At 41.0% G+C, this 22,084-nt stretch overlaps 2 protein-coding genes across 7 annotated transcripts in view; both read left to right on the top strand.

Moving 5' to 3' along the window:
• Window positions 1-5,022, top strand: part of LOC109872701 (leucine-rich repeat and calponin homology domain-containing protein 2) — a 77,777-nt gene extending 72,755 nt beyond the window's left edge. For all 5 annotated transcript variants that reach the window (XM_031807634.1, XM_031807635.1, XM_031807639.1 and 2 more), the window contains one exon: window positions 593-5,022. In XM_031807634.1, the coding sequence (XP_031663494.1) occupies window positions 593-712 (120 nt within the window). In that variant the 3' untranslated portion in view covers window positions 713-5,022. The remainder of the gene's footprint in view (window positions 1-592) is intronic.
• A 503-nt stretch (window positions 5,023-5,525) lies between these two features.
• Window positions 5,526-21,829, top strand: LOC109873157 (interleukin-13 receptor subunit alpha-2-like). Of its 2 annotated transcripts, XM_020464732.2 has the most exons (10): window positions 5,526-5,801; window positions 10,420-10,518; window positions 12,287-12,438; window positions 12,906-13,059; window positions 13,312-13,432; window positions 13,563-13,747; window positions 14,023-14,177; window positions 17,400-17,547; window positions 19,755-19,851; window positions 19,941-21,829. In XM_020464732.2, the coding sequence occupies exons 2-10, from the start codon at window positions 10,431-10,433 to the stop codon at window positions 20,053-20,055; spliced, it is 1,215 nt and encodes a 404-aa protein (XP_020320321.1). In that variant the 5' UTR covers window positions 5,526-5,801; window positions 10,420-10,430; the 3' UTR covers window positions 20,056-21,829. The 2 variants fall into 2 exon arrangements, with proteins under 2 accessions (XP_020320321.1, XP_031663500.1); XM_031807640.1 differs by lacking the exons at window positions 5,526-5,801; window positions 10,420-10,518 and adding an exon at window positions 10,906-11,303.
• Window positions 21,830-22,084: the final 255 nt, after the last annotated feature.

Raw genomic sequence — 22,084 nt, 5'->3', positions numbered from 1 at the left:
TCATAGTTCTTATGTACAACACAATGCGGAGTGCCTGGATACAGCCTTTAGCCATAGTATATTGGTCATATAACACAAACCCCAAGGTGCCTTATTGCTATTATAAACTTGTTACCAACGTAACTAGAGCAGTAGAAAAATAAATGTTTTGTCATACCCTTGGTATGCAATCTGATATACCACGGCTGTCAGCCAATCGGCATTCAGGGCTTGAATCACTCAGTTTATAATCACTACTATCTTTTTCTGTCATCACCCATAGATCTGATATGCCTCTCCTCAGTTGTGGTACACTCCCTAACCAGTAGACCAGCTACAGATATGAAAAACATCTTTGGATAACCATCTGTAAATAAACTTTTGTCAGATTCCTGAAGTTAATGTGGATAGGTTATGATGGATGGGTTGAGCTGTGCCACTCTTTTTGGTTTAGCCAACTGAGTTGTCTTACCAAAAACATCTTTCAACAAATAAATAGACTGGTACCCAGAGCAGCATGACAGAGATATAAACATCAATTCACTTGTACTGTCCTTTTAAGTGTCTTTGAAAGGTCTGGTGATGACTACGTGCTGTGTTTTGACCCTGGCAGGACAAGCTGTGTTTGCCCCACCACATCCTAGAGGAGCGTGGGCTGGTGAAGGTGGGCATGACCGTCCAGGCTCTACTGGATCTGCCAGCCTCCAAGCCCACCCAGCTGTCTGCTGTCTAACAGCAGCCTGGACACTGCCTCCACCCTCCCTGTCCAGTCAAGCCATTCACCCCCCAGCCCTACACCCCACAGAGGAGGGGACTTCCAGCCCGCTTCGCTCATCACCAGCGAACCCTTAGGGGCGAGGGCCCGGGGGGTTGCAGGGAGTCCATTGTCAGCTGATTGAGCCAGGAGAAGGAGGGGTTAATTCAGATCCTCCCACCCTTCCTATATGATGTCAGCTGGGACCCGCCTCCCATCCCATCAGATTGTTAGCTTCTGTCATGTCCTACCCTCAGGGGACCCTACTGTACTGTGTGTGTGTAGAGTACCAGTGTGACTGTCTGTGTGACCTGCACAGTGTGGACTTCATGAGTGCTGGTGAACCTAAAGCCAGGTCAGAGGTCAGACTAAGGAGGGAATCGCAGTGAAGATGAAGACCTGTCTGTCACCATGGTGATATTGACTGGCCCATGGTCAGACACCATTGAACCTAGTGGTGCCAACACTGAAGTCACTGGGTTTTCAATTCTCGGTATTAAAATACATTGGTAGTGAAGTGATAGCTGTTTTAAAGGCATGTACTCACTCTTTCACTCAGAGAACTTAACTGCATGCTGGCCCACCAGCCATACCACATAACTCAAGTGGTCCTTAACCTCTTTGACTTTTCTTTTGTAGAACAAATTAGCATTCAAATTGGATTTTGAGTCATATTTGTACAAGAGCGTTGTGTTCTATCACAGTATAACTCTGTTTGATATCACAGAGGTAAAGCTTGGGATGTCCTTAACAGTGCTTTACCTCAGAGGAGCCACCAGTAGCTAAACCCCAGTACACACACTTCTTAGAGTCTGCATTTGACTAGAATTATTGTACTGTCAATAACAGTGCTATTTGGGGGAAGAATGCTAAGTTTACTTTTAAAAGCATGGTGTCCATGATTCAGATGGATCTTAAAACTGCCGCACATTCGGAAAGAGACTTTCTCACCTGCAAAAGGTTGCTGATGGTGTTGGTCTCATGTCCAATGACCCATCTGTCTACTGCTCTGCTGTGGTGAAGGGAGGATGTGGTGAAGGGAGGATGCTCTGAGGTACTGCAGATGGTTTTGATAGCTCACCACACTGTACAGTATACGAGAGAGCCATCCCACTGTCACGGGACCTTCTGTCAAATGCAGACCTAAAGACATAAGACTACTGTGACTGCATGTAGCTTTGATTCGAACCACATGTTCGTTTTGAATAGTACTAGTTAAAAGCACAGGGGTATGTAGTTGGGATATTGTACCATATACACTTACAATCCTGAGATTGTATCTTTTGTCATTTGATGCAATGAAAAAAATGTTTTATGTTGAAATATTTCATCTTTAAGTTTACAACTTGCTCCTCTGGTTGGATTCACATCTGCAAAACGTCAAATAAGGAAAACAAAATAAGCAATTAGGTGATCCCATAGATTAATCTTGACCATTGAAATATTTTATCAGGGAAACTATTTATCTATTTATTTTTTCTATTTATGTGCTTTGTTTGATTGTGTTTCACCCCTGATGACCCCCTTAAGTTATGTGACAGGAGTTTTCAGCTCCAAACTTCTCCTGCTTTAATGCTGCATTTGTAAAAAATACAAATAGTGGGAAGTGGTAATTTACCACCATAGAGTTAGATAGAGGACTCTAGATTGATAAAAACCTGTTCTGGCGTTGCCATTGAGGGCTTCACCATTTTTAAAGAAGTCAACTGGGTGGGACTTCCTTGTGGGTGAAGGAAGGATCACATCTTTCCTCCTGGGTAATCTGGAGGGATCAGCCAATAAATTATACTCATGAGCAAACATTCCATAACTCTAGGTGGCAGTAAATTGCCATCCTTGGCTTTATACCTGTTCAAGCAACACACTCTAGATGGCAGTATGCACCCTTTCAGTTTGTTTACCAACCCACAGAAGTAGTAGATCAAGAAAATTGAAAATGCCCGCTATGGCGCTGCCCATGCGCTCACAGAGGCCATAATGGAACATGTACAAAGATCTCTACGTTTACCACAAAGGACTAGGAAAAATACATTTGAACAGCCCTCCAACTGGTAATTACTAGTGGAAAACTTGTCTCATCCTTGAGTGGGAGGTAGGAATTTACCAGTTGTGAAATCGTAAATACCAGTTGGATGCATTCACTTGCCTTGATCTGGTTGAGAAACCCCCGATTTGCTAAAAGACAAAAAGCTGTCTCAAACATTAACTAAAAGTATAGCTATCAGGTTTGTAAACAAATTATAGTGTTTAAAAACCATATTAATATATTAGCATTTGGGTACGGTTTGTTCTTAGGTGTCTCAAAGTCCGATTCAATTAACCTCAAATTGCAGGAAATCTAAACCATTGTTCCTGCTGCGAATAGTTTCACTTAAAAGGAGTTTCATTTGGTTTTCATTTAGTACTGATGGTCCTATTATTGCAAATATCCATTCTTAACTTCAAATTTGCTTTTGTGTGGGATGCAGGAACAATGGTATTTCAAATCAAATGTTATTAGTCACATGCACTGAATACAACAGGTGTAGACATACAGTGAAATGCTTACTTACGAGCCCCTAACCAACAATGCAGTTTTAAAAAAAATGCGGATGGGAATAAGAAATAAAAGTATCAAGTAATTAAATGGCAGCAGTAAAATAACAACAGCGAGACTATATACAGGGGGGTACCGGTACAGAGTCAATGTGGGGGGGGGTCATGACAAAACCTGTCTTGGTATGCTTGGACCATGTTAGTTTGTTGTTGTTGTGGACAGCGAGGAACTTGAAGCTCTCAACCTGCTCCACTACAGCCCCCTCAATGAGAATGGGGGTGTGCTAGGTCCTCTGTTTCCTGTAGTCCACAATCATCTCCTTTGTCTTGATCACGTTGAGGGAGAGGTTGTTGTCCTGCCACAGCCAGGTCTCTGCAATGTCCGTTTTGATTTAATCAGTGTTACTGATAAATATCTAACTCCTTACTCATACTGCTGTTTATGTTGCCAATAACACTGTTGTTCCCACTCCCATGTCTATCTGTTTTTTTACTGTCACTTTGCCAATGAAGCTCATCTCTTATTTTCTGTGTGTGTGTGTGTGTGTGTGTGTGTGTGTGTGTGTGTGTGTGTGTGTGTGTGTGTGTGTGTGTGTAGCTCATGTATGGTATCAGTTTTTTAATATGCCAAGCATTTTATTAATGACATGATGGTGGAACTACTGTAAATACATTACCTGTACAAGAGAGAACATTCCATTCTTTTAGTTGGCTTTGTGTCTGTGTTTATCTGTTAATTGGAATGTGCTGTGCTTGTACACACTGAAATCCGAGCTGGCCACGGAAGCCTGCTTTGACTGACGTTTTTGGGAATGTATCTCTGATGCAGTTAAATTTTCGTGTATAGATTATTTTATTATGTTCTAAGTGATGATTGGTGGTTTCAGTATGTATTCTGTTTGGCTGCCTCCCCTGTTCAGAATGTGCACGTCTTGTACCTGCCAGTGACCACCCACCCCACCCCACTGCATCGCAATTGCCAGAACAAGAGCTGTTGATGTCTCTGACTCATAGTTACTGTGTTCCCATGTGTTTATCTCTACTCATCCCAGAAACATGCAACATAGCCCATCCTCCTCTAATTAAAAGTGCCAAGGCCCTCAAGGCAACACTTCAACAAGTTGTAATTATAGTCATCAAGTAGCCTACCAATGTGACAAGACTCTTCAACTGGTGTTTGAGTTGGACACAGAGATCATTCCTTAAGATTCTCTTGACACAAGACATAAAAATCTACAATTGTTTGTTGACAGAACATAATTACCAGCTATCGTTCCTTATTCTTTATATCAAACAACTTTCATACAAGCCTTATACTTCGGTAATCCTAATACCAAATGAGTTGTTCATCCCTAATTGTTTGCCATGTCAGAGCATTAGTAAGCTTTGTGTCATGGTATAATGTATATGTTATAAACCTGCCCCATTTTCCTCCAGACCCATCCACATTAGCCTAGTCTGCTTTCCCACTTGTCCCTCACATCTACGTCACTCATGTTGTTTTGAGCTTTCAATTCTTTGATTAAAAGAGCAGGAAGAATCATCTACACACTATACTGCCGAGAAGCATTCTGATGTATTCTGTACATACAGGTTTTGTATTTAAAAGAAACAATGCATGCAAGGATCCTGGATGACCGAGCCCCGTGTGTGTGTGTGTGTGTATATATCCTCTGTATAAATTGTGGGGTGTTTCTAAAAAAATAAAAACATTGGAAAACAAAGGAAAAATAAAATGTAATTCTTTAAAATAACTGGTTACACTTGAAGATGGTCCTTTATTTTCTTGGATGTAAATCATTGTTAAAAGCTACAGAGTATTACAAAATAATAACATAGTAATTATATTTTTTATTGCCTTTGTGAAACATTTTGTATCGGGGTAGTTAGGTCTGACAGGCCTTGTGTGGATCTTTGATGTACCAACAAGTATGCATTATCATAAGTAGTTACTGTATGCCATTTTTTAGAATGCGCTTTTATCCAAAGCGACTTGCAGTCATGCATACATAAATTTTTGGTATGGGTGGCCCCAGTGGGAATTGAACCCACAAACTTGTGTTGCAACCACCATGCTCTACCGAGTCACACAGGACAATGTAATTAGTTAAATGTCTCTCCGTCCTTATACAGGAAAGGGTAGCTACATGTTTCAACAATAACTCTAGTGCTAGTAACTGAAATTGGATCAAGGCTGACTGGTTGATACTGGTGCACCAAAGTACTTAGAGTCAATGTGTACGCCAAGTTGCTATAATCTACTGTGAGCTTCAAGAGAAGCGTTGCGACTTTATTCACAGGAACCAGGACCTAATTTCTGGGAACAGGGAAACCAAAACATCCAACAGGATGAGAAACCATTACCCTGAAGCACCCACCCATCTAGATCAGTGCCACAGCCCAGCCCTGATTTCCCTTCCACCTCAATACATCCATGACCACACTCTGAGGCTGGAAGGACAGGTTGGCAAGGTCCAGAAGTACAGGCAGCGTACAGTGCATGTCCCCCGCTGAGACCTTGACTCGATTCACAGTAAGTACTTCTTGTCTGTGGATATGCACTTTTATCCTCTGTTCTTTCTGTATTGGATCCAAATGATCTCATCTTTATATTCTCATAAACTGTTTATATAAAATGTTATGATTTTCATTGTGGGGTGCATTTGTATAGACATACTTTGATTTAAAAGCATGCTTGCACTGTGTAAGCATTCTTTACCGTATATGCTTGAAAAACATGTACTTTGTATATTAACTTTGTCTACTGTATTTTAATCCCTTACTCATTTTTAAGAATTTTTCCCACTGTGAATTTAATGAATATAGCTACTGTACAATAGATTATAATTTGTGTATATCAACGATGTATTATTTTCACAATATTCTTTAAAGCTGTGAATTGTAGTTTGCTTCACAGTCACGTGAAATATGTATGTCTGTTTTAATAGTTCCCTCTGAATATAAACAAAGATTTATATCAAGACTATTACACATTTAACCCTATTTTTAAATAAGTACGGGATAATCAACGAGGGGGTTATACGTTATGGAAAATAATGAACGCTCATTATTTTCCAGAGAACGCATAGAGCCCCGATTTGATATGTCCCTTTTATACCATGGCTATAATTGAATCCACTGAAGTAGTTAGCACGTTTACTGGCATTTATTATTATTATTAAAGATTGTCTTGAAGGGCATTCTAGAACGAACATCATTTCCCACGGTAGAATTCAGTAGCTATAGTTTCTTACATGTTCTATGTTTGAGCTGCATTTGAAAGCAAGTCGAATTGAAAACATTATTGGCATTGTTGAATTCGATTTTCATAAAAGCAAGCCAGGACTGCTGGTTTGAAGCAAGTCTGTTTGTTTGGTTACCAAGGAAACTACTATAGATATCTGGTACATTTGCTAGCTAGCTACTTCAGTGGATGTTGAACATTTCCACCGGCACATTAACACATTTCTAGAGGCAAATGTGTTACATTATAGCCATGGTATTGTAGTATACCCTACTATGGGGTCGAGCGTGCTGTGGACACAACTGACACAGAGTTTGCAGTTCACAATAATCCATTTGGCTATTAAACACAGAATGTCACGCAATTACCCAGCAGAGTTCGTCACACTGTGCGTGTTCACGTAATCCTCTCTGTCCGAACGCCAAGTTTGTATTTAGGCAACGATTCTTCGGCTCCAGCCAGACTCCGTCTCTTAATGGACAATGCAAACCGCTCTCTTCTTTAGACCAATGTCCTGACAAAGTTCATTGAACACCCCTCTTCGGCCGATGCCAACATAGTCCTCCTAATCGCTCGCGCCCAATTCTTCAACCGAGTCCAGAAACGCAGGCCGTGTGAAATGGTTCCTCAGCTTCTAAATCTTCAAACGAATGCCAAACGCCCGTCTTCGCTGACAAACTTCAATTTTCGGCATATACCAGGCCAAACTACGTTAGCTGGCGCAGCCTAGTCTCACATTACACGTTACATAGTAAACGTAAATCCGGAATGTTCAATTTAGTATGATATATTATGTTTTGGTATGGTTACATAAGACAGAAAGTTACTTAAGGCAAAAACGAAAGGAGGTTGGATGGTCAGGGTGGGTGATTAACACGAACATCTAGTAACCTAAAGTTTTTTTTAAATCTAATCACAGACAACTTTAGCATTTTAGCTAATTAGCAACTTTTCAACTACTTACTACTTTTTAGTTACTTTGCAACTACTTAGCATGTTAGCTAACCCTTCCCCTAATCTTAACCCTTTTAACTAAACTTAAACCAAACCCCTCACCCTAGCCAGCTAACTAATGTTAGCATTAGCCACCTACACAAATTTGAATTCATAACATGTGGTACATTCCTAAGCAAATTCCTAACATATTGTAATGAAACAGGCAGGGAGCAGGCCTTGACCCCTTGACCTTCTGTGCCCCAAAAGCATTTTAGAGCGGCAGAGTCGATATCCGCGCTTATAACCCCAGGGTCATTAAACAACTCCCCCCTTTCAAAGAGCACGTCCTCGCGCTAGCTTGCAACTCAACGTCTTATAGGAACGCGCTCACTGGCCAAGCACACGCACTGTCGTGGATGCAGGGTACGATCACTTCTGACAACAATGTAATGAAACAAGCAGGGAGCAGGTCTCGAACCCTCAACCTTCTAGCCCGAAGTCCAGCGCGCAATCGACTGTGCCGCAAAAGAATGCTCCAGCAGCAGAGTTGATATCCGAGCTTATAACCCCAGGGTTGTTACAATATCATACCAATTGTCATTTGTAAACATATCATGAGAAATGGTTGTAGGACATGCACAAATTATACATACCATAAGAAATGTAACATATCATACCAAATGGAGTGTCTCGGATTTACGTACAGAAATAATACTAAATGCTCTGAGTGAAGTGTCTTGAATTTATGTGAATAATGATGAGTGAGAAAGATATACACACAAATATCATAACCCCAAGACATGCTAACCAAGTGTTTCCAAACTCTGTCCTCGGGACCCCAAGCATGCAAGTTTTGTTTTTTCCCCTAGCTTTACACAGCTGATTAAAATAATCAACTAATCAACCAAGCTTTGATAATTTGGATCAGCTGATTAGGACAAAAACCAAAGCGTGCACCCCTTGGGGTCCCGATGACCGAGTTTAGGAAACGCTGTGCTAACGTCTCACTATTACAATAACGGAAGTTAGCATTTTTATTTGGGCGGGGGTTATCATATTTGTTCTTCTTTAACTTTCTCACTCTTCATGATTTACGATTCATTCAGGATTGTCAGTAATCATGGTAGCATCCACATTAATGTAGAAGTGTTTAGAGACATTGATAGGAGAATTATGTTCTCCAGGTACATCACCCAATTAAATTATATTACTCTCAGTCTGCAAACCAGAATTTGTAAGATCCTGGTCGAATGAAACAGACGGAGGCCCAGCTAAATAGTCAAAAAAGTTTATTCACGGAACGTTCTGAAGTCAAGAATTACAAATCAATTAATTTTATACTGACTTCGCACGCCCACACATACACACAGCCATACGCACACACACACGCACACAAACAGACGCACACACATGTCCTGCTATGCACACACTGTCTGTCTCACTACCCAGCCGACAGAGATAGTGACCTTGTCCTTGAGACGTACTCCCCGTTCTCTCCCAAATCTCTAGTCAGGTCGGCACCAAGCTCAGACACAGTCTGTGTTTAAAATACCATAAAGACATATTGTCTTTACCCTAATTCTGACTAGGACTACACATTTATTGATTATGATTTTATACATTCTAATCAATTCCATACAATTATATGTTTCAGGGCAGAATATTGTAATCATTCAATTAACAGACAATTCTCACCTATCAGACATTCTATTCTTATTTACAATAAAAGTGACTCCAAAATGACACATTATTTACCATTCATTTCTATTGGCCACAAAATAATCTGAAATGTCACCAAAACGAACAGCAAACGCATCCAACAAATTTGTAGAGTCAAGCTTGATGTAGTCATTGCATGCTGTGAATATAGCACCAAATACTTAACTTTTTACCATCTTTAAAACACATGTAAGTGAATGTCCCAATACTTTTGGTCCCCTAAAATCGGGGAACTATGTACAAAAAGTGCTGTAATACATATAACGCAAACATCTAGCAAATCAAAGGTTGCATGTTCAAATCTCATCACAGACAACTTTAGCATTTTAGCAACTTTTCAACTACTTACAAATGTTTTGCTACTTTGCAACAACTTAGCATGTTAGCTAACCCTTCCCCTCACTCTAACCTTAACCCTTTTAGCCATCCCTTCGCATAACCCCAACATTAACCCTTTTAGCTAACCCTAACCTTAACCCTTTAACCTAACTCTTAAACTTAACCCTAACCCCTAATCCTAACCCCTAGCCTTGCTAACGGTAGCGAGCTAGCTAATGTTAGTCACCTAGTCACCTAGCTAGAATTCTTAATATATCATACATTTGAGCAAATTCTTTACATATTTTACATTTAGAAAATTCCTAGTATATTGTACATTTTGCAAATTCGTAACATATACTACCAATTGTAATTCTTAACATATCATACAAAATCGGTGATGGACATCCACAAATGAATACATACCATAGTAATACATGATACTGATTTCTCAGATTTACGTACAGAATTATACAAAATACTCTGAGACCATATTTCAACAACCCAACCCAAACAACTAATGAAACCACTCATTTTATTGCAAAAATAACAAATTGTAAGCGAAGTGGGCAGACCTGCCTAATTCTCAATTGAAACATTGTTTTTGTGTTTAAAAGGCTAAATTACACATTCTGTTAACATATGACCTCAGATTGATCTGTCTTGCAATTTGTAGTCTGATATTTCAGATTAAGATATGATAATTTTTCACAAAATTGTTTGGATGTGGTGAACTACTTTTTCAAAGTGACTTTAGTGAAGTAAACTATGTTATTTATTTGTAGTTGTATTGTAGCTTAACTTCTTCCAGTGTTTATTAATAATTGGTATCTTAGTAAACTTTATTTTCAGAGTACTGTAGCTTCCCCAACACTGGATAGATATGATTGATTTATCAATAGTAAATTCTACAATTACATTCATGATGTTCCAGGGGCCAGAAGAATGTTGAAGAGTAAAACGTGGCAGTTGACAGCCATATTAATGCTTATATCTGATTGGAGTCAGTGCATCAAGTCACAACAATTTACAGGTTAGTCTCTGCAGGTATCTTTCCATTCATTAATCACTGTTTTACTGTGTAATATCTCATAATACCAGGCAGATTTCCATTCAAAGTTATGTTTGTACAAGAATGTGATGGGCTGTCAAATACACTGTACTATATATATTTTTTATTTTATTTAACCTTTATTTAACCTTTATTTAACCTTTATTTAACTCAGTAAGTCAGTTAAGAACACATTCTTATTTTCAATGACGGCCTAGGAACAGTGGGTTAACTGCCTGTTCAGGGGCAGAACGACAGATTTGTACCTTGTCAGCTCGGGGGTTTGAACTCCCAACCTTCCAACGCTCTAACCACTATTCTACCCTGCCACCCCTATATATAAGCTATATAGGTGGTTATATCCAGACAGCACATGGCTAGGTGGGTGGTGGTGAGTGTGGGAGGTTGAAATGAAAGCCCACTGCACAGTCACATGGCCGCTCAGCATCACAGAGAGTGTTTGCACATTGGCAAGATGTCGCCAAGAGATCTGGATTAGATCACATTTTCCCTTCAGCCGCTATTTACCAAGAGGGTTTTCATCTATATTTTAGCTGTCTATTTACCACCACAAACGCACGACTATGTGATCATGCTCTCCGTAGCCGACGTGAGTAAGACCTTGAAACAGGTCAACATTCCCAAGGCTGCAGGAACAGACGGATTACCAGGATGTGAATCCGAGCATTTCCCACCTGGACAAAAGGAAAACCTACCTTTTCTATTTATTTACCTTGTTTTTTTTTGTTTTGCTTCAGTTTATTTTGGTAAATAATTTCTTAACACTTATTCTTCTTAAAACTGCAATGTTGGTGAAGGGCTTGTAAATTAGCATTTCACTGTAAGGTCTGTTGTATTCGGCGCATGTGACGAATAAAATTTGATTTGAATATGTGATGAATGTATTTACAAAATAAGGTGAAAAGAATGCATGGGACAAGTACTGTAATCAGAAAACGCGCTTTTATTCATTTTTTTAATGATATTTTCTGATAAAAGTATTGCCAACCATGACCTGAAAATGTTGACTGTCCATTGGTAAGCTATGCCTTAAAGTTGCGATATGTGGCCCCCACGGGTGCAGAATGATTATACACCCAGAGAAGACTGCATTGTGACACTCGACGCCAGTCAGCACGCAAATCTTTGGCCGACATATCAAAATGCGTAGGGAATATGTCGTTTGGAGAGCGTTTGTACATTGGTAAAATGACGCCGAGACATCTGAATAGAATGTTGATGCCTGGCCTATTTATATAAACGATGTAGAATGTAGGCAATGTGCTAATGCTCTCAATACTATACCACATATTCCCGATGTATCATGTGTACATCGTAACTACGTTCGGCAGACGTGTGTGCTATTTGGGTCCCAATTTCAATATCTACAACATCTACAGCCGACTCGTTGATGCTGAGGGGCCATGTGACGGTGTAGCGCGCATGCATTTTGACCTCCCACAGCCGCTTTCCCGCCGACCTAAACTGGCTGCAAGGACTGAGCATCCATAATTACGAAATTATAGCTCTAACCATGTAGAGGCTATAACGTGCTTATTTACAATTAAATGGTTTACAAACAATAGATAAAACAAGCTTATATTTTGGCTTCGGATGGGTTACAACAATATATATAATGAATTGATGAACCAATCACAGATTGCCTCTTAATGCTTACTGCAAGCTTGCAGGTGCCTTTTGCTCTATTAACCTTTGACCTGAAAATACTGTGTACCTCATTGACTTCCAGTGGATCCTCCTGAGAACATTGGGATTGATGACCCTGGCCACCTCGGGCTGCTCTACATCCACTGGACGGCTCCAGCCAGCCTGACCAACTTGACTGCCTGCTCCATGAGATACCATCTGGAGTACTTCAACACATATCAGAGCAGATGGACTGTAAGTCACTGGACACAAAACTAGACATTGTCAAACGTGTACCTACCTCCCGGCGTTCTTCTTATCCTGCCAACACTTTGGACTGTGTGTCCTAATGCTATGGTATTCTTATACACAGAATAACAGAGGAACGTGATACACCATCCATAAACATCCTGCCAAAACCAGTTATGATTTACATTAGAAGTCAATATTTCCCAATGATATCATCTCCTAAAATCTGTCTAGATTTGTGGTTGATTAGCTGTAATTGTATTTAGATTCAATGGAAATATTCTGGGTTTTTTCCTGTGAATGTAAAACATCCTACAGCATTTTTAGGGGGAGTAAGAATGAAATATTCATGAATGTATTCATGAGAACATCATGAATACATTGGAGATTTTTTAAAATCTTTTCAATATAGTAGTAATGGCCAGGTGCCAGGTATGCATAATATTAATGTGATATTGTCTGTGAATGGTTAGGTGATCAGGACTGTACGGACATGGTACCGTGCTCAGTTTGACCTGGAGAAGGAGGTCAGGGTGCGGATTTCCACCTTACTGAAGGGAGCCTGCACCAACGGCACTGAGCTCAAGAGCCCCTTCACACAGATGGTTCTGCCACCCAATAACACAGGTGAGGTCAGGAGGACAATGTGCTTTTGTAGATATGGAATTGTTTGGATTAAATGACACCAATAGGCTGACAGAAAGCGAGATTCGTTCTATCCTCTTATCATCCTATATAGGAATGAACAATGATTGAGTGCTGTATAGCTGGAATTCTCTACAGGCACCATTATTGACAGGGGCGGAATGGGGCGGTTCGATTTGGTCGACCAGCTTCAACCATCTATTTATCTCTTAACCTCTTTTAATTTGCTTCCAGGCCCAGTTGGCTCCAGGGTCCAGGGGTTTGGTTGTGTGTTTTATCAGAAGGAGTTCATGGAGTGCACCTGGGAGACGGGCTTGGAGGAGCCAACCCAATCCCAGTACAGCCTGTACTTTTGGTAGGTCACCCTAAATGGGTACGTTAGAACATCTCTCCTAATGTATGGCCTACCTACATGTCTGTACCTGTTATATACTGGACAAATGTGGCGTGTTTTGATGCCTGAGTGTGTCTGTGTGCTTCTCCAGGCATCGGGAGATGGAGCAAGCTGAGGAGTGTCCTCAGTACATCCACTCCAATGGGGTCAGGACTGGCTGCAAATTCACAGAGGAATCTCTCTCAGAATTCAGTGATTTCAACATATGCATAAACAGCTCCTCTCCCAAGGTGGTCTTGAGGTCGGCGTTCTTCTCCCTGCAAATTCAGAATTATGGTACTTAACACTCAACTTCACAACAAGGCATGATATGCCTCACTTATTCAATGCAATGCTGCTAGATTTTCTTCACATAAACATTCTTCAGCTGCACACAATGTTCTTTTTTATAACGTCCTTTGTTCATAGCACATCCAGATATTATCTGCACAGTCTAATCTCTCCTCCGGTCTCATTACACCCACCGGTACTTGCAATGACATCATTGTCTTCTCCGTTCTGGTTTCTTTGTAAATAATCCACTGACTCCTTTGGGCCTCTCTGTACTCTAGTGAAACCTGCAGCCATTGAGACAGTGCATCTGGAAGCTAGTCCAGACAGGAGGCTCCAGGTGCAGTGGGACTTGCCCAACGAGAGGATTCCCAGCCACTGCCTTGAGTATGAAGTGGAAGCCAGAGAGGAGGGCGTAGGCGGGCAGCCGTTGTTGGTATGTCCTTCTTGAACCTGTCTCTCAATACCTCCAATGACGTTATGTGTCAAAACATTGTGTAATTCCCTGAGATAACAGGTAGCGTAGCAACTTGGCTCAGTCTGCAAGGTATAGTGGGCGGTGTTGCAATCTACTGCAAAGATAGCCTGCAGAGTTCTGTCCTACTATCCAGGTCTGTACCCCAAAAATGTGAACTTTTACTTTTAAAAATCCACCTCTCTAAAAACAAGTCTATCACCATTGCCGCCTTCTATAGACCACCCTCTGCCCCCAGCTGTGCTCTGGACACCATATGTGAACTGATTGCCTGCCATCTATCTTCAGAGCTCGTGCTACTAGGTGACCAAAACTGGAACATGCTACAATCTAAACTTGATGCCCTCAATTTCACACAAATTATCAATGAACCTACCAGGTACCACCCTAAAGCCGTAAACACGGGCACCCTCATAGATATCATCCTAACCAACTTGCCCTCTAAATACACCTCTGCTGTTTTCAACCAAGATCTCAGTGATCACTGCCTCATTGCCTGCATCCGTAATGGGTCAGCGGTCAAACCACCTCCACTCATCACTGTCAAACGCTCCCTGAAACACTTCAGCGAGCAGGCCTTTCTAATCGACCTGGCCGGGGGGATCCTGGAAGGATATAGATCTCATCCCGTCAGTAGAGGATGCCTGGTTATTCTTTTTAAATGCCTTCCTCACCATCTTAAATAAGCATGCCCCATTCAAGAAATTTAGAACCAGGAACAGATATAGCCCTTGGTTCTCTCCAGACCTGATTGCCCTTAACCAACACAAAAACATCCTATGGCGTTCTGCATTAGCATCGAACAGCCCCGTGATATGCAACTTTTCAGGAAAGCTGGAAACCAATATACACAGGCAGTTAGACATTTTCAAGCAGAAATTTGCTTCCTGCAACTCCAAAAAGTTCTGGGACACTGTAAAGTCCATGGACAATAAGAACACCTCCTCCCAGCTGCCCACTGCACTGAAGATAGGAAACACTTTCACCACCGATAAATCCACTATAATTGAGAAGTTCAAAGAGCTTTTTTCTACGGCTGGCCATGCTTTCCACCTGGCTACCCCTACCCCGGTCAACAGCACTGCACCCCCCACAGCAAATCGCCCAAGCCTTCCCCATTCCTCCTTCTCCCAAATCCAGTCAGCTGATGTTCTGAAAGAGCTGCAAAATCTGGACCCCTACAAATCAGCCGGGCTAGACAATCTGGACCCTTTCTTTCTAAAATTATCTGCCAAAATTGTTGCCACCCCTATTACTAGCCTGTTCAACCTCTATTTCGTGTCGTCTGAGATTCCCAAAGATTGGAAAGCAGCTGCAGTCATCCCCCTCTTCAAAGGGGGGGACACTCTTGACCCAAACTGCTACAGACCTATATCTATCCTACCCTGCTTTTCTAAAGTCTTCGAAAGCCAAGTCAACAAACAGATTACAGACCATTTCGAATCATGGGTGCACCTCAGCCACGCTCAAGGTCCTAAATGATATCTTAACCGCCATCGATAAGAAACATTACTGTGCAGCCGTATTCATTGATCTGGCCAAGGCTTTCAACTCTGTCAATCACCACATCCTCATCGGCAGACTCGACAGCCTTGGTTTCTCAAATGATTGCCTCGCCTGGTTCACCAACTACTTCTCTGATAGAGTTCAGTGTGTCAAATCGCCACAGGGTTCAATTCTTGGACCGACTCTCTTCTCTGTATACATCAATGATGTCGCTCTTGCTGCTGGTGAGTCTCTGATCCACCTCTACGCAGATGACACCATTCTGTATACTTCCGGCCCTTCTTTGGACACTCTGTTAACCGCCAGGCGAGCTTCAATGCCTTACAACTCTCCTTCCGTGGCCTCCAATTGCTCTTAAATACAAGTACAACTAAATGCATGCTCTTCAACCGATCGCAGCCTGCACCTGCCCGCCTGTCCAACATCACTACTCTGGACGGCTCTGACTTAGAATACGTGGACAACTACAAATACTTAGGTGTCTGGTTAGACTGTAAACTCTCCTTCCAGACCCATATCAAACATCTCCAATCCAAAGTTAAATCTAGAATTGGCTTCCTATTTCGCAACAAAGCATCCTTCACTCATGCTGCCAAACATAACCTTGTAAAACTGACCATCCTATCAATCCTCGACTTCGGCGATGTCATTTACAAAATAGCCTCCAATACCCTACTCAATAAATTGGATGCAGTCTATTACAGTGCCATCCGTTTTGTCACCAAAGCCCCAAATACTACCCACCACTGCGACCTGTATGCTCTCGTTGGCTGGCCCTCGCTTCATACTCATCGCCAAATCCACTGGCTCCATGTCATCTACAAGACCCTGCTAGGTAAAGTCCCTTCTTATCTCAGCTCGCTAGTCACCATAGCAGCACCCACCTGTAGCACGCGCTCCAGCAGGTATATCTCTCTGGTCACCCCCAAAACCAATTCTTCCTTTGGCCGCCTCTCCTTCCAGTTCTCTGCTGCCAATGACTGAAATGAACTACAAACATTTCTGAAACTGGAAACATCTCCCTCACTAGCTTTAAGCACCAGCTGTCAGAGCAGCTCATATATTACTGCACCTGTACATAGGCCATCTATAATTTAGCCCAAACAACTACCTCTTTCCCTACTTTATTTATTTATTTATTTATTTTGCTCCTTTGCATCCATTATTTCTATCTCTACCTTGCACATTCTTCTACTGCAAATCACCCATTCCAGTGTTTTACTTGCTATATTGTATTTACTTCACCACCATGGCCTTTTTTGCCTTTACCTCCCTTATCTCACCTCACTTGCTCACATTGTATATATACTTATTTTTCTACTGTATTATTGACTGTATGTTTGTTTTACTCCATGTTTGTTTTACTCCATTTTACTCTGTGTTGTTGTATGTGTCGAACTGCTATGCTTTATCTTAGCCAGGTCACAATTGTGAATGAGAACTTGTTCTCAACTTACCTACCTGGTTAAATAAAGGTGAAATTTAAAAAATAGTAAAGACAGAAATGCATGATCTCAGATCACATACTGTACTGAACATAGTTCTCATTTTGTTTTGACACATAACATCATTGAATATAACCATTGAAGGAGAAAATAATAATATTATTGGTTAAAGAAAAGACTAAAATCTCTCTGAAGTTTTGTTCAGATCTGATATTGTTCCTGTCACCAGCAGCAGAGGAACGTAACCAATGAGATGACGCTGACTTCCCTTTCAATGGATGGTGCCCGGAGGAAGTGCTTCCGGGTCAGGTCTAGGATGCACCACTACTGTGCTGACAGAGGCTTATGGAGTGACTGGAGCCATTGGTCCTGTCACTCAGGTAACAGATTTCTCCATACAGAAATCATCTCCTGGTGTATATCCTTAAATTCAATTCATAGATGTGCCTGTTTGTTCTCCTCCATGCATATTTCCCCCCCTGTATATACAGTTGAAGTGGGAAGTTTACATACACTTAGGTTGGAGTCATTAAAACTCATTTTTCAACCACTCCACAAATTTCTTGTTAACAAACTATAGTTTTGGCAAGTCGGTTAGGACATCTACTTTGTGCATGACACAAGTAATTTTTCCAACAATTGTTAAGAGGCAGATTATTTCACTTACAATTCACTGTGTCACAATTCCAGTGGGTCAGAAGTTTACATACAGTAAGTTGACTGTGTCTTTTAAACACCTTGGAAAATTCCAGAAAATTATGTCATGGCTTTAGAAGCTTCTGAGAGGCTAATTGACATCATTTGAGTCAATTGGAGGTGGACCTGTGGATGTATTTCAAGGCCTTCCTTCAAACTCAGTGCCTCTTTGCTTGACATCATGGGTTACTCAAAATAAATCAGCCAAGACCTCAGAAAAGATATTGTAGACCTCCACAAGTCTGGTTCATCCTTGGGAGCAATTTCCAAACGCCTGAAGGTACCACGTTCATCTGTACAAACAATAGTACGCAAGTATAAACACCATGGGACCATGCAGCCGTCATACCGCTCAGGAAGAAGACGGGTTCTGTCTCCTAGAGATTAACGTACTTTGGGGCTAAAAGTGCAAATCAATCCCAGAACAACAGCAAAGAACATTGTGAAGATGCTGAAGGAATCGGGTACAAAAGTATCTTTATCCACAGTAAAACCAGTCTTATATTGACATAACCTGAAAGGCTGCTCAGCAAGGAAGAAGCCACTGCTCCAAAACCACCATTAAAAAATCCAGACTACGGTTTGCTACTGCACATGGGGACAAAGATAATACTTTTTGGAGAAATGTCCTCGGGTCTGATGAAACAAAAATAGAACTGTTTGGCCATAATGACCATTGTTATGTTTGGAGGAAAAAGGGAGACGCTTGCAAGCCGAAGAACACCATCCCAACGGAGAAGCATCATGTTTTGGGGGTGCTTTGCTGCAGGAGGTACTGGTGCACTTCACAAAATAGATGGCATCATGAGGTGGGGAAATTAGGTGGATAAATTGAAGCAAAATCTCAAGACAGCTTGGTCGCAAATGGGTCTTCCAAATGGACAATGACCCTAAGCATACTTCCAAAGTTGTGGCAAAATGGCTTAAGGACAACAAAGTCAAGGTATTGGAGTGGCCATCACAAAGCCCTGACCTCAATCCTATAGAAAATCTGTAGGCAGAACTGAAAAAGCGTGTGCGAGCAAGGAGGCCTACAAACCTGACTCCGTTACACCAGCTCTGTCAGAATGAACGGGCCAAAATTCACCCAACTTATTGTGTGAAGTTTGTGGAAGGCTACCTGAAACGTTTGACCCAAGTTAAACAATTGAAAGGCAATGCTACCAAATACTAAGTGAGTGTATGTAAACTTCTGACCCACTGGGAATGTGAGGAAAGAAAGAAAAGCTGAAATAAATCATTCTCTGTACTATTATTATTTTTTTAATTCTAAAATAAAGTGGTGATCCGAACTGACCTAAGACAGGACATTTTTACTCTGATTAAATGTCAGGAATTGTGAAAAACTGAGTTTAAATGTATTTGGCTAAGGTGTATGTAAACTTCCGACTTCAACTGTATGCATATAAACTGAGTGTACAAAACATTAACACCTTCCTAATATTGAGTTGTGCCTCAATTTGTCGGGCATGGACTCTACAAGGTGTTAAAAGCATTCCAACAGGGATGCTGGCCCTTGTTGACTCCAATGCTTCCCACAGTTGTCAAGATGGCTGGATGTCCTTTGTGCGGTGGACCATTCTTGATACACTAAGGGAAACTGTTGAGGGTGAAAAACCCAGCAGTGTTGCAGTTCTTGACACACTCAAACTGGTGCGCATGGCACCTACTACCATACCCCGTTCAAAGGCACTTAAATCTTTTGTCTCGCCCACTCACCCTCTGAATGGCACACATACACAATCCATATCTCAATTGTCTCAAAGTTTTAAAATCCTTCTTCTTTTAACCGGTCTCCTCAATCAATAAGGGATAATAGCTTTTCATAATGGTTTGTACACTCTGTGTATTTCATGTAAGGAGGAGTCTCTGAACCCATATCTTTCCCTAGATACAGAGTCAGATGCTGTGGTGGGCTGTGCCGTGGTCATCGGGATCATCATCTCTATGTTGATCCTGTCTCTGTTTGGGTGGGCACTATGGAGAAAGTGAGTATGCGCACACAAAACTGTCTATTTAAGCACTGAAATACTGGTGAAGGATCATTGCATATCTTGATCTTCTCTCTGTCTCTTAGGTGGAAAGCCAGAGAGGGGGAAATGATGCCTTTCGGTCCCCTACACAAACTGATGGAATATTCCAAAGGACTCTCTGCTCGCAGTCATTTCAATAAAACAAGAGAGAACCAGTAGTATTATCTTTGGGCAGACAAATGATAAAGAGATCAGAGTTAGACTGGTCTTCTCACTTATTTGAAGCACCCATGAAGACACCCATGCACAGACACAACATGAGGATGAGACAGCAAAGCTCTGTGTAATTTCATATTCAAGACAGAATTGTATGGACTTGTATGCTGATATTCATCTCTTATGTATCGATATGTTACTCAGTAGAATAGGAAGTGTTCTTACCAAACCATTTACGGAATGTAAAACTCCCGGTTTTACGTTACACAGTATAGACTTAAGAAATGCCATAGCTCTTTCCGGTTGGTTTACTTTCCACATGTCTTTCATTTATATCACAAATTATACTTACTGGAGTCGGTTTTTGTAGTTTTAGTTTGATGCCATTGCTTCCAGTCAAATGTATCTTTTAAGTGCTTTGCATAGAATTCCCCAGCCTGTTAAAATGGAATGCATTGGATGGTGTTGAACTAATGCTATGTTTAATACATTTATTTACTGCTCTATAGCTATAAGTCACTATAAGTTGTTTGGTATTTTGTTTACAGTATTGTATTTGCAGTGATTGATGTTTCAGAGGTCTTGAAATGTATGTTATTTGGCACCATCATGTGGCCGGTCAGGACGACTGTCCTCCAAGTGTATATTGTTTGCTCTTGCAATGAAGTGTTGCTGAACTGTCTTATGGATGTATTTATATCATGAGCATGGAGAAATTGTAAAAGCAATGGAAGTTGTCTTGACTTTGATACAGAGGAAGACAAAAGTCCATCATCTCAGACTGTCCCATGTGCCCATGCAAATCCAGATCCTGACCTGGAGTCGTTCCCAGAGGGAGGGTTTTTGTCCTGGCAGCCACCTGGTGTAATGGATCAATCTTCGGCACTCAGAGGTCTTTTGGAATCATACATATATGCTAGTTAATGCTCATCAGAACTCAAATAATGACATTTCTACATTTGCAATAGGTGAAAGGTCAGTTTTGCTTGGGTATCTATTGTTCAGACAACGCTGTGAGTAGATGATCGGTTTTGATTTGTTCAGACATTGATGAGGCATGATGCCAGTGGGGCCACTCTGCTTGACGCAGATGATTGGACAAGCACAAACACACATGCACAAACACACAATCATGTTCATACTTGCTTCTCCCACAAAATACCTCATAACTGTACGGCTGTATTACCCTATAAATAAGAAATTGGAGGATCGTCACCCCCCTTCTCTCTTCTCTTCTCAACCTGGGTTGGTGCTTTGGCCATTGGGTATGATCTGTCTCTGCCTCCCCCTGGTGGTGGTGGAAAAAATATGCAATTGGCACACTTGAGTAAAAGTAAAGATACCTTAATAGAAAATGACTCAGTGAAAGTCACCCAGTAAAATACTACTTGAGTAAAAGTCTAAAAGTATTTGGTTTTAAATATACTTAGGTATAAAAAGTAAAAGTATTAATTGTTTCTAATTCTGTAAAGTACAAATACCCCCCCAAAATACTTAAGTAGTACTTTAACGTATTTGTACTTTACACTGCTGCCTCCTGGTCAGCATGTCCACAGATCACTTCGACTGCAGGGTGACTTTTTTTGGACAATTACGATCACCATGTAATTTTAGGAGAATTCTAGTCTAACCATATTTTCTCTCATAAATTATTGCACAGGAAAACTGGTTAATCTGCAAATCCAAGGGATATAATTGTCATTTATTTTCAAGAATTCAATCAAATCTATTCACAATTTTTTTTACATTAATTTGATGTAATAAATACTAAACATCTTGTTGCTGTTTTTTTGTGTCCAAGGTTCAAGGGTTTGTGGTACTTCGCCTATGGGGTTCTGTTTGTCTGTGGCTCCTCCTTTGCCTTCATGCCTTCCCTGGTGATCCAGACACGCTACTTCCAGCAGTCTTTGTGCCTTTGTGTCAAAATATTTTTTATCTTTCTGACCTTCGCTGGGATTCAGTCTAAGGCGTGTTTAAGCAAGCTTGACATCTAAAGGGAATTTACGATTAATCTGACATCTGCAGAGTCTAA

Source organism: Oncorhynchus kisutch, linkage group LG28 (assembly GCF_002021735.2).
Source record: "Oncorhynchus kisutch isolate 150728-3 linkage group LG28, Okis_V2, whole genome shotgun sequence".
Classification (NCBI taxonomy): Eukaryota; Metazoa; Chordata; class Actinopteri; order Salmoniformes; family Salmonidae; genus Oncorhynchus; species Oncorhynchus kisutch.
The sequence above is the reverse complement of the archived record's forward strand: the minus strand, read 5'-3'. Positions and strand labels throughout refer to the sequence as shown.

What these genes read in the sequence shown, in the direction of transcription:
- LOC109873157 (XM_031807640.1), top strand. Translation starts at nt 11,129, where the DNA reads ATGCTCTCCGTAGCCGACGTGAGTAAGACCTTGAAACAGGTCAACATT. An exon ending in TCTGCCACCCAATAACACAG is followed by an intron (nt 13,060 to 13,311) that starts GTGAGGTCAGGA and finishes ATTTGCTTCCAG; the next exon opens with GCCCAGTTGGCTCCAGGGTC. An exon ending in CCTGCAAATTCAGAATTATG is followed by an intron (nt 13,748 to 14,022) that starts GTACTTAACACT and finishes TCTGTACTCTAG; the next exon opens with TGAAACCTGCAGCCATTGAG.